Below are 13391 nucleotides of genomic sequence, written 5' to 3'. Positions count from 1 at the left end.
AAGCCATTCAGAGTATGACAAAGGGGAAGACACTAAAGGATAATGATCTTTCAGCAGAAAAGATTACTGCTGGATGGAAAGTAGTACAGAAATAATCTGCATAATTTTTTGCAGAATGTGTGTGAAAGAAGATGTCTTGAAAACTGAAAACACTGCTGTAATTATTACATTTCCAAGAAAAAAGAGTGATCTATAGTTTTTAACGTCTTAGCTACCTGCCTCCTTCCTGTAATGTAGGAAATATTCATTAACAATCACATAGATGAAAAAGACATTGAATTTTAATGAAACAAAGGATCAAGTTGCCTTTTAAAATGTGTATAGGATAATATAGCATGTGCAAATTGTAATGGAATAATGGAACGGATTGATGAATATGAATTACCACTTTATGTAGAATTCACAGATTTTGAGAAAGTTTTTGACTCAATACGAATAAAGAGAATAAAGAATAAGTGTCAGTGCAGCAGCTTCCTTTTAACTTCATCACAGAAGTGAGAAAATTCATAATTTAAAGAGGAGTCTGGTAATGAGATTCTGTATCAGCAAAACTGTTCTCAGCAGCTCATTACCTGCCTGGAGAGCCTTGCGTGTTAGCTCCTCACTGCCAGGATTTGTGCAGATGTGCTTGCTCTGGATTGAATTCCTCTTGTGGATTAACATTGAGGGTCAGGATGCCGGCCAGCCTGGATGTGGTTTTCAGGTGATTTTCCACATCTGAGTGGGTGAATACTGGGCTTGTACCCATGTCCCACCTCAGTTACACAATTTGCAAACATATAGAAAATGCTCACACCCTTTCACATGGATAACACTACATGCAGATCGTTGTGATGCACAAATTTTCTCCTGGGCGGGGTGGAGGGGTGGCAATATGTAGGCCTTCTGGCCACCCTCTATCATTAACAATGCCACATCCAATAATAACCACATTGACCCCATGTAGGTGCAGGATAAAGGCAAAAGAAAAAGATGAAAGTTTTCAGCAGCTTATTTGACAATGGAAAGACACTTGACAGAAAATATTGCAAAAGCCAAGGAGGGGTGAGGGGGAGGGGGGGTGAAGAGTGAGAGAATAAACAGAAGTGGAAGACATAATTGTGACTGTAATGGAAATTAAGTGAAGGTGGAGAGGACATGTAGCCAGGACCAAAGAAGTATTTTGCTAGATATCAAGAGACCATCAGCCTTAAAGGTAGGTGGGTTGATGAAATTAGAAAACATGATGGAGCAACATAGATACGTACAGCTGAATACTGTAATGTACAGAGTGCTCTGGATCAGGTCTTTATCTAACACTGGATTTCAGATGGTGGTGGCTTAAGAGGATGAAAGTGGTTGGAGCAAATGGGATAAACTTGCTGGAGGTGAAGACGAACAAGGACGGTAAATAGGAGACGAGGAGATGGGGGCGGGGGATGGTAAGAGGGGGAGAGCATATAAAGTTTGGTAGTGTCAGCCTATGGACTCATTGCAGGGGTACAGACAGACAGTGTTATAAAGTTCTTGTGAACATGTTTTCTGAAAACTGTCTTGAGCAGTTAGTTCGGGAGCCCCCACACAACGGAAATATTTAGCCCTTGTAGCTACAAACAGGCCAGACCTTATTGAAAGCATGAGTTTAGAGAGGGGTATTGGTGATTACGATGTCATTAAAGCAACTGTGGTTTCAGAAGTTAATACACTATGTGATCAAAAGTATCTGGGCACCCCCAGAACATACGTTTTTCATATTAGGTGCATTGTGCTGCCACCTACTGCCAGGGACTTCATATCAGTGACCTCAGTAGTCATTAGACATCGTGAGAGAGCAGAATGAGGCGTTCTGCGGAACTCATGGACTTAGAACCTGGTCAGGTGATAGGGCATCACTTGTGTCATAGGTCTGTACGTGAGATTTCCACACTCCTAAACATCCCTAGGTCCACTGTTTCCGATGTGATAGTAAAGTGGAATCGTGAAGGGATACGTACAGCACAAAAGTGTACAGGCCGACCTCATCTGTTGACTGACAGAAAGTGCCGATAGTTGAAGAGGATCATAATGTGTAATAGGCAAAACATCTACCCATACCATCACCCAGGAATTCCAGACGGTTAGGCAGGAGGTGAGAAAACTTGGATTTCATGGTTGAGCGGCTGCTCATAAGCCACACATCACGCTGGTAAATCCCAAACGACGCCTCGCTTGGTATAACGATGTAAATATTGGGCGATTGAACAGTGGAAAAAGTTGTGTGGATTGACGAATCACAGTAAACAATGTGGCGATCCAATGGCAGGGGGTGGGTGTGGCGAATGCCTGGTGAATGTCATCTGCCAGCCTGTGTAGTAGCAACAGTAAAATTCAGAGGCGGTGGTGGTATGGTGTGGTTGTGTTTTTCGTGGAGGGGGTCTTGCATCCCTTGTTGTTTTGTGTGGCACTATCACAGCACAGGCCTACATTGATGTTTTAAGCACCTTCTTGCTTCCCTCTGTTGAAGAGCAATTCGGGGATGGCGATTGCATCTTTCAACATGATCGAGCACCTGTTCATATTGCACGGCTTGTGGCGGAGTGGTTACACGATAATAACATCCCTGTAATGGACTGTCCTGCACAGAGTCCTGACCTGAATCCTATAGAACACCTTTGCGATATTTTGGAACGCTGGCTTCATGCCAGGCCTCACCAACTGACATCGCTACCTCTCCTCAGGGCAGCACTCCATGAAGAATGGACTGCTATTCCCCAAGAAACCTTCCAGCACTTGATTGAACGTATGCCTGCGAGAGTGGAAGCTGTCATCAAGGCTAAGGGTGGGCCAACACCATACTGGATTTAAACATTACCGATGGAGGGCCCCACAAACTTGTAAGTCATTTTCAGCCAGGTGTCTGGATACTTTTGATCACATAGTGTATATCAGTCAGGAAGGCTAGGAGAATGTTTCTGCTAGAAAGAGCATATAAGCAGTTGTAGCTACTCACTTAGACAGTGAATTGACATCACTTAGTTCCAGTAAGGTGGCTGTAGAAGAATTATGGGTAAAATTTAAACACATTGTAAATCATGTCTGGAGAACTACGTGCCTAGTAAGTGGATTAAGGACAGAAAAGACCCACTGTGGTTTAACAACAAAATTTGTAAAATGCTGAGGTAGCTAAGGCTGCTGCACCCTTGGTTCAAAAGAGAATGTGCAAATGACAATAGGCAAAGGTAGTAGACATACGTGCATCTGTGAAAAGATCTATGCACAAAGCATACAACTACCATCGTCATAGCGTAGCATAAGGTCAGACTGAGAACCTGAGAAAATATACTGTTACTGTTCTCTTACCATCATCTGTGAAAAGATCTATGCGCAAAGCATACAACTACCATCGTCATACCTTAGCATAAGGTCTGACTGAGAACCTGAGAAAGTATACTGTTACTGTTCTCTTACCATCAAGCTGGCTCCTATATGGATGACAGCAATAAGCATCCCTGGGATAGAGAAACAACAGAAAGAGTTGAAAACAAATAAGTCATCATGTCCAGGTGAAGTCCTAATTTGATTTTACAAAGAATATTCTGTGGCATTGTACCCTTACTTCTCTTGCACTTTTCGTGAATCTCTTGCATGGATTAAAGTCCTGAGTGACTGGAAATAAGTGCAGTTGACTCCTGTATGTAAGAAGGGAAAAAGACTACACCCGCAAAGCCACAAACCAGTATCCCTAACATTGATTTTCTGCAGAATTGTTGAACATATTCTCAGTTCAAATATAATAAATTTTCCGGAGACGGAGAAGCTTATGTCGTCAAAATCAGCACAGTTTTAGAAACCATCACTTGTGCGAAAGTCAGCTTGTTCTTTTCTTATGTGATTACTATGAACTATGCATGAAGGGCAACAGATAAATTCCGTATTTGTAGATTTGTGGAAAGCATTCGACATGGTGCCCCACTGGAGACTGTTAATGAAGGTATGAGCATGTGGATTAGGTTTCCAGATATGTGAGTGGCTCAAAGACTTTTAAGTAATAGAAATCAATAACGTGACCTTGATGGTAAATGTTCATCGGAGACAAGGGTGTCACAAGAGTGCCCCGGGGAAATGTGATAGGACCACTAACATTTTCAATACATATATAAATAATCTGGTGGGCAGGATGGGCAGCAATCTGCAGTTATTTGCTGATGATGCTGTGGAGTATGGGAAGGTGTTGGCCATTGACTGACTGTAGGAGGATACAAGATGACAGATAAAAGTTTTTGTTGGTGTGGTGAATGGCAGCTGGCAGATGTTCATCAGAGACAAGGGTGTCACAAGGAGTGCCCCAGGGAACTGTGATAGGACCACAAACATTTTCAATACATATATAAATAATCTGGTGGGCAGGATGGGCAGCAATCTGCAGTTGTTTGCTGATGATGCTATGGAGTATGGGAAGGTGTTGGCCATTGACTGACTGTTGGAGGATACAAGATGACATAGATAAAAATTTTAGTTGGTGTGGTGAATGGCAGCTGTCTCTAAATCTAGAAAAATGTAAGTTAATACAGATGAGCAGGAAAAACAAACCCTTAATGTTCGAACACAGCATTAGTAGTGTCCTGCTTGACACAGTCACATCATTTAAATATCTGGGTGTAATGTCACAAAGCAGTGTGAAATGGAATGAGCATGAGAGGATTGTGGTAGAGAAGGTGAATGGTCTACTTTGGTTATTTGGAGAATGTTGGGAAAGTGTGGTTCATCTGTAAAGGAGACCCCATGTGGGATGCTAGTGTGACATATTTCTTGAGTACTACTAGAGTGTTCAGGATCTATATTAGACAGGATTAAAAGAAGGCATTGAAGCAATTCAGTGATGAGCTGCTAGGTTTGTTACCGGTATGTTTGAACAACATGTAACTATTATGGAGACGCTTTGGGAACTCAAATGTGAATCCCTGGAGGGAAGGCAACATTCTTTTCAAGAAACACTATTAAGAAAGTTTAGAGAACCGGTATCTGAAGCTGACTGCAGAATGATTCTATTGCTGCCATCATATTTTTCACAAAAGGACCATGGAGATAATATACAAGGAATTAGGGCTCATATGGAGGCATATAGACAGTTGTTTTTCCCTCACTGTTTGCGAGTGGAACAGGAAAGGAAATTACTTGTAGTGGTACAGGTTATCCCCCGCCAGTCACCATATGATGTCTTATGGTGTACGTATGTAGATGTAGAATCTAGGTGTGGGATGGGTAGTTTCACATTGCAGACTTGTGTTTCTGGGGATAGAAGCTAGGATGAAGAGATACAGTGATACAAGAATCGTAAGATTCCAAACATAACTAAAGTAAGAAGCATGAGCATGGCGAGATAAGGGCAAGAATTTAGGTGAGGAGCAGAGTCAGATGAAGGACAGAGACTACTAGAGATAGAGGTCAAGAGTACAGTTTGATCTAAGAATGTGTTAGATGGTTGGTTACCACCAGAGAAGAAGCTGTGTGTGTGTGTGTGTGTGTGTGTGTGTGTGTGTGTGTGTGTTTTTGAAAGGGGGGGGGGGGCGAGGCAGGCAGGCAGAGATAACACAAGTTGATGCAGCCATTACAGTCAACCATAACCATTGATGATGATCATGTTTGGTTTGTGGGGCACTCAACTGCGCGGTTATCAGCGCCCGTACAAATTCCCTACCTTTGCTCAGTTCTGTCTCACCACTTTGAGGAATGATGATGAAATGATGAAGACAGCACAAACACCCAGTCATCTCGAGGCAGGTCCCTGACCCGCCAGGAATCGAACCCGGGACCCCATGCTTGGGAAGCGAGAAGGGGATCGCGAGGCCACGAGCTGTGGACGCACCATAATCATTACATGCTCTGCAGTAGGGTAGACAACCTTCATCTTTATTTCATTTTGGCAGTGGTCATTCATGTATATGGATAGTTAGTGACCAAAGCCTTGACAGATGATTTGCTGCACCTGTATAGGTCTAGAGCAGTACTGTTTGAAGATGGAGCTGCTTCATAGCCAGAAGGATGTGTGTTTGGATGCATGTTAGGTTGTGAGTAAGAGTGTATACTTAAAATTATAAAAGAGAATAGTTTCTTGAAAGTTAGGCTAGCCTATGCTATCCATTATGTATCACACATTGATCAGATTGTGGTGAGTAGCTGCTTTTCCTCGTTTGTATTTATTGTTTTCATCCCGAAACTTGTGTTAATGTAATAATAAATCACACTTTCTTCCAGGTTATGTTCAACAATTTTCGTGATTGTTTTCCAAGTGGAGCCATTGGCCGCATTCCTGCATTTGATGCAGATGTGTCGGATAAGCTACAATTTAAAATTCTGAGTGGAAATAATGCAAATCTTGTGCATCTGAATGAAAGCTCTGGACAGTTGTCATTATCTCCTCAACTTAATACAAATGTTCCAAAGTTAGCAACAATGGAAGTCTCAGTTACAGGTACGTAAACTGTTACACTTGGTTTTGCTGTTGTTATATTCATGGTAAGTTCAGTAGAAATTAGAATAGTTGAGGTGTTAGGGCAATTTAAACTAGTAAGTAGGCGGAAACTGATGATAAGGTTATTGAGTTATTGGAAGATAAAGTACAACTTGGTCTTCCCAGTGTACAGTCTTTCATAGTTTCTGCTAGCCACATTCATTAATTCATTTGATTGAGACCGATGCCTTGATTTCCAAGTGAGTGTAGGAGTGAAGTTTTATTCTGACAGGTACAACACATGTAATATAATTTTTTATTTGCGTTTGCTGAACTAAACATAGTGTTTGAAGAATTGATTTTCGTTGTTAAATACTAACAACATATTTTATTTAGTTATATTGGATCATATTCAGTCTTATGAGCAAGGCTTTACAAAAGAGACTAGTGGTGAAGAACTTCACAGTAAAAACATATGAGAAAAGTGTCACAGGCTTTCAGATACACATAAATAAAACTAATCTTTTTTTCTATATCTAAAAACAAAGATGATGTGACTTACCAAATGAAAGTGCTGGCAGGTCGACAGACACACAAACAAACACAAACATACACACAAAATTCAAGCTTTCGCAACAAACTGTTGCCTCATCAGGAAAGAAGGAAGGAGAGGGAAAGACGAAAGGATGTGGGTTTTAAGGGAGAGGGTAAGGAGTCATTCCAATCCCGGGAGCGGAAAGACTTACCTTAGGGGGAAAAAAGGATGGGTATACACACACACACACACACACACACACACACACACACACACACACACATCCATCCACACATATACAGACACAAGCAGACATATTTAAAGACAAAGAGTTTGGGCAGAGAAGTCAGTCGAGGCAGAAGTGCAGGGGCAAAGATGTTGTTGAATGACAGGTGAGGTATGAGTGGCGGCAACTTGAAATTAGCGGAGATTGAGGCCTGGTGGATAACGGGAAGAGAGGATATACTGAAGAGCAAGTACCCATCTCCGGAGTTCGGATAGGTTGGTGTTAGTGGGAAGTATCCAGATAACCCGGACGGTGTAACACTGTGCCAAGATGTGCAGGCCGTGCACCAAGGCATGTTTAGCCACAGGGTGATCCTCATTACCAACAAACACTGTCTGCCTGTGTCCATTCATGCGAATGGACAGTTTGTTGCTGGTCATTCCCACATAGAAAGCTTCACAGTGTAGGCAGGTCAGTTGGTAAATCATGTGGGTGCTTTCACACGTGGCTCTGCCTTTGATCGTGTACACCTTCCGGGTTACAGGACTGGTGTAGGTGGTGGTGGGAGGGTGCATGGGACAGGTTTTACACCGGGGGCGGTTACAGGGGTAGGAGTCAGAGGGTAGGGAAGGTGGTTTGGGGATTTCATAGGGATGAACTAAGAGGTTTCGAAGGTTAGGTGGACGGCAGGAAGACACTCTTGGTGGAGTGGGGAGGATTTCATGAAGGATGGATCTCATTTCAGGGCAGGATTTGAGGAAGTCGTATCCCTGCTGGAGAGCCACATTCAGAGTCTGATCCAGTCCCGGAAAGTATCCTGTCACAAGTGGGGCACTTTTGTGTTTCTTCTGTGGGAGGTTCTGGGCTTGAGAGGATGAGGAAGTGGCTCTGGTTATTTGCTTCTGTACCAGGTCGGGAGGGTAGTTGCGGGATGCGAAAGCTGTTGTCAGGTTGTTGGTGTAACGCTTCAGGGATTCTGGACTGGAGCAGATTCGTTTGCCACGAAGACCTAGGCTGTAGGGAAGGGACCGTTTGATGTGGAATGGGTGGCAGCTGTCGTAATGGAGGTACTGTTGCTTGTTGGTGGGTTTGATGTGGACGGATGTGTGAAACTGGCCATTGGACGGGTGGAGGTCAACATCAAGGAAAGTGGCATGGGATTTGGAGTAGGTCCAGGTGAATCTGAGCTTACGCATCCCGCAACTACCCTCCCGACCTGGTACAGAAGCAAATAACCAGAGCCACTTCCTCATTCTCTCAAACCCAGAACCTCCCACAGAAGAACCACAAAAGTGCCCCACTTGTGACAGGATACATTCCGGGACTGGATCAGACTCTGAATGTGGCTCTCCAGCAGGGATACGACTTCCTCAAATCCTGCCCTGAAATGAGCTCCATCCTTCATGAAATCCTCCCCACTCCACCAAGAGTGTCTTTCCACCGTCCACCTAACCTTCATAACCTCTTAGTTCATCCCTATGAAATCCCCAAACCACCTTCCCTACCCTCTGGCTCCTACCCTTGTAACCATCCCCGGTGTAAAACCTGTCCCATGCACCCTCCCACCACCACCTACTCCAGTCCTGTAACCCGGAAGGTGTACACGATCAAAGGCAGAGCCACGTGTGAAAGCACCCACGTGATCTACCAACTGATCTGCCTACACTGTGACGCATTCTATGTGGGAATGGCCAGCAACAAACTGTCCATTCGCATGAATGGACACAGGCAGACAGTGTTTGTTGGTAATGAGGATCACCCTGTGGCTAAACATGGCTTGGTGCACGGCCAGCACATCTTGGCACAGTGTTACACCGTCCGGGTTATCTGCATACTTCCCACTAACACCAACCTATCCAAACTCCGGAGATGGGAACTTGTTCTTCAATATATCCTCTCTTCCCGTTATCCACCAGGCATCAATCTCCGCTAATTTCAAGTTGCCGCCACTTATACCTCACCTGTCATTCAACAACATCTTTGCCCCTGCACTTCTGCCTCGACTGACTTCTCTGCCCAAACTCTTTGTCTTTAAATATGTCTGCTTGTGTCTGTATATGTGTGGATGTGTGTGTGTGTGTGTGTGTGTGTGTGTGTGTGTGTGTGTGTGTGTGTGTGCGCGCGCGAGTGTATACCCATCCTTTTTTCCCCCTAAGGTAAGTCTTTCCGCTCCCGGGATTGGAATGACTCCTTACCCTCTCCCTTAAAACCCACATCCTTTCGTCTTTCCCTCTCCTTCCTTCTTTCCTGATGAGGCAACAGTTTGTTGCAAAAGCTTGAATTTTGTGTGTATGTTTGTGTTTGTTTGTGTGTCTGTCGACCTACCAGCACTTTCATTTGGTAAGTCACATCATCTTTGTTTTTAGATATATTTTTCCTACGTGGAATGTTTCCCTCTATTATAATCTTTTTTTCTCAAACATTGAACCTGTACAGATATTGCTGAACCCTTGGAGCATATGCATCCTTTCTCAACACACACAGGGGGGTCAATTTACAGTAGGCAGATCTTACATTGTGTTAGATCCAGTAGTAATATGAGGCTGTTGTTATGTATATATGATCCTTTATTACAAAGAAAAGTTTTATTCAGCAGTTAAAGAAAAAAAATTATAAGAAATGCTTTATAAATGGCTGTATGCTAACCGGTTTTTTTTTTTTTTTTTTTTTTTTTTTTTTTTTTTTTTTTTTTTTTTTTTTTTTTCATCTTGATATTAAGAATGATGTGCAGAAGGGAAACCAGGAATGACACTGACTTCTCATTTCCTAACCTTATCAGACATTTTTCATATGTTGTTCTTTGAAGAGAATTGTAAAAGTTAGAGATTAAGTATTAAGTTTTTGACACTGCTGCCCTTCTACTATAACTCTCAAACTTGAGGTTTGTAAACACTTCACTGACTGCATAAAATTGGAAGAATTCATTTTTGAGTCCAAAAGTGTAGGACAAGGCAGATTGCTACTTACCATAGAGAAGACACATTAAGTTGCAGACAGGCACAATTAAAAGACACTTACATAAAGCTTTCGACCACAGCCTTCATCAGTGAAAGAGAGACACACAAACACCGTTCATACACACAAGCAAGCACTCCGTATGGGCCAGAGATGCTGGAGTTGACACTCATGTGTGCATGAAGTGTGCTAACTTGTGTGTGTGAATGGTGTGGGTTTCTTTCTCGCTGATGAAGGCTGTGGCTGAAAGCTTCATACAAGTGTCTTTTAATTGTGCCTGTCTGCAAATTTACGTATCTTCTTTATGGTAAGTAGCAATCTGTCGTTTCCTACATTGTTGATATTTCTACCTGGAGTTCCCATTGTTTCATTTTTGAGTCCTTTATTTTTCATTACATAACTGATGTTACTACATTAGTTAACCAACTAAGTGAGTAATGATGGAAAGTTCCTATGCATCTTTACCAAAAGACTTATTGCTGGTCTTTGATTAAAATATTACGATTAAACAATTAGTTGACTGTAAAGAAAAGTACTTAAAACAAACTCCAGCAGATGAAGATCAAAAATTATTAAGTGATACAACTTTTCTTGTCTTTAGCTGTAATCATTAGATAAAAGTCTTTATTTTAAACAGTGAACTGAATTTGGCCTCTATGGCCTTATTCCAGTGATATATGTCCGTCTGGAGGATTACCTGCAAATTTCCATCATCTACTTGTGTTATACTGTAAAATGTGTAGATTTTTGTCTAGTAATTGCAGACAAATAAAGGAAAGGCGGTACCACTTAATTTCGTGCAGGCTGTGGACCCCAGTTTGAAGCATTTATTTTAAAACATGGTAGAAAATTTTTCATTTCCACCGAAATGCTTAGAAGTGTATACAGTACATTTTTAAATCTTATTAGTTGAATGATAATTCATGTTTAATGTTTTCTAGTTGTTGCATGTTTTAATTTTTTTTTCTTTTTGAGATTTTAAGTGCAACTGAGTAGTTAGATGTATATATTGTTTCATTTTTAGATGGAGTGAATGAAGTGAAAGCACTTATGCAGCTGACAGTTCGTCTTGTTACTGAAGAAATGCTTTTTAACTCGATAACAGTGCGTCTAAATGATATGACTGAAGAGGCTTTCCTTTCACCTCTGCTCACATTTTTCATTGAAGGATTAGCAGCTATCATCCCATGTCCAAAGGAAAATATTTTTGTGTTTAGCATACAGGTAAGAAATTATTTAGTGACATTTTTATTACTGACATTGATGGGCTTCATAAATAAGAATATTGATAAAATAAGGGAAACATTTTGTTGTGCAGTTACCCAGTACAAGTCTTAGTGTTTATCACTACTTTAGTGACTTTCTGTTAGGCAATGACACTGTCTAATTTTTAGATTATGAAGATAGGTTGAGTGTTTCTGCAATGCTAGGTTATTAAGATGGAATTTTTCTGCTCCTTTTGTGGACTGTATGTGTTAACTGTATCAGATAAGTTACAAATTTATACTGGACTGGATCGTGGACACTACAGTACATGAGCATTCCAGAAGTCTGATCCGTATTAAGGCATTCAGAAATGTAATCCAGTGAGTAGTGTACTACAGTGTTACTAAGAAGCCTTGTGTTTCCATCGAGTTGATACAGTCTTTAACTGACACGTGGATATCGGGTAAAAATCAGGACTTGGGATATTTTTTGTTCTATTACTATGCATTAATGTCCCCTTGTCATTTGTGAGCTGCATGTGATATTAAACAGTATTTCCCTACATATATTCCAATTCACTTTCAGTATTGCATGATCAGTGTAATAAGACCATTTAAACATGCACACACTTGAACAGTCACACACAAGACTATATATACTGTGATTACAGTTTTATTGTAGGATACTTGCTGAATTGCTGTGATTTTTCAGCTGGACAGTGCTTGTGCCATTAGAAAATGCATACTAAAGTTTCTATTCACTTCGTATTAGTTGCTTATTATTCCCGTCTGCTGTTATCTTCATCATAGTGCACAAATTCCATATATATATATATATATATATATATATATATATATATTCCACATGGGAAAAAGATACCTAAAAACAAAGATGATGTGACTTGCCAAACAAAAGCGCTGGCATGTCGATAGACACACAAACAAACACAAACATACACACAAAATTCAAGCTTTCGCAACAAACTGTTGCTTCATCAGGAAAGAGGGAAGGAGAGGGAAAGACGAAAGGATGTGGGTTTTAAGGGAGAGGGTAAGGAGTCATTCTGTGTGGATGGATATGCGTGCGTGTGCGAGTGTACACCTGTCCCTCCCTCCCTCCAAGGCAAGTCCCTCCGCTACCGGGACCGAAACGACTCCACACCCTCTCCCCCAAAACCCACATCCCCTCGTCCCTCCCCCACCCCCCCCCCCCCCCCCCCCCGATGAGGCAACAGTTTGTTACGAAAGCCTGAATCCCGCGTGCATGCCTGTGTTTGTTCGTGCGTCCATCGAACCGCCAGCGCCCCCGCCCGGCAAGTCACATCATCTTTGCTCCCAGATACATCCCTCCCACGTGGAATGTTTCCCTCCATATATATATATATATATATATATATATATATATATATATATATATATATATATATATATATCTAAAAACAAAGATGATGTGACTTACCAAATGAAAGTGCTGGCAGGTCGACAGACACACAAACTTCCAGCCTAACCATATATATATATATATATATATATATATATATATATATATATTAATAGAGGGAAACACTCCACATGGGAAATATATACCCAAAAACAAAGATGATGTGACCCACCAAACGAAAGCGCTGGCACGTCGATAGACACACAAACAAACACAAAGACACACACAAAATTCAAGCTTTCGCAACAAACTGCCGCCCCACCAGGAAAGAGGGAAGGAGAGGGAAAGATGAAAGGATGTGGGCTTCAAGGGAGCGGAAAGACCCACCTTATGGGGACAGGTACACACCCGCACACACACCCACATCCATCCGCACATACACAGACACAAGCAGACATTTATAAAGGCAAAGAGTTTGGGCAGAGATGTCAGTCGAGGTGGAAGTGCAGAGGCAAAGATGTTGTTGAATGACAGGTGAGGTATGAGTGGCGGCAACTTGAAATTAGCGGAGATTGAGGCCTGGTGGATAACGGGAAGAGAAGATATATTGAAGAGCAAGTTCCCATCTCCGGAGTTCGGATTGGTTGGTGTTAGTGGGAAGTATCCAGATAACCCGGACG

At 41.8% G+C, this 13391-nt stretch overlaps 1 protein-coding gene across 1 annotated transcript in view; it reads left to right on the top strand.

Moving 5' to 3' along the window:
- The window catches only part of LOC124615400 (protocadherin-like wing polarity protein stan), a 357491-nt gene that overhangs the window by 76773 nt on the left and 267327 nt on the right, over positions 1-13391 (top strand). Inside the window, exons 10-11 of the mRNA XM_047143245.1 lie at positions 6214-6430; positions 11150-11349. Coding sequence (XP_046999201.1) covers positions 6214-6430; positions 11150-11349 — 417 coding nt within the window. The remainder of the gene's footprint in view (positions 1-6213; positions 6431-11149; positions 11350-13391) is intronic.

Source organism: Schistocerca americana, chromosome 1 (assembly GCF_021461395.2).
Source record: "Schistocerca americana isolate TAMUIC-IGC-003095 chromosome 1, iqSchAmer2.1, whole genome shotgun sequence".
In the NCBI taxonomy this organism is placed as follows: Eukaryota; Metazoa; Arthropoda; class Insecta; order Orthoptera; family Acrididae; genus Schistocerca; species Schistocerca americana.
The sequence above is the reverse complement of the archived record's forward strand: the minus strand, read 5'-3'. Positions and strand labels throughout refer to the sequence as shown.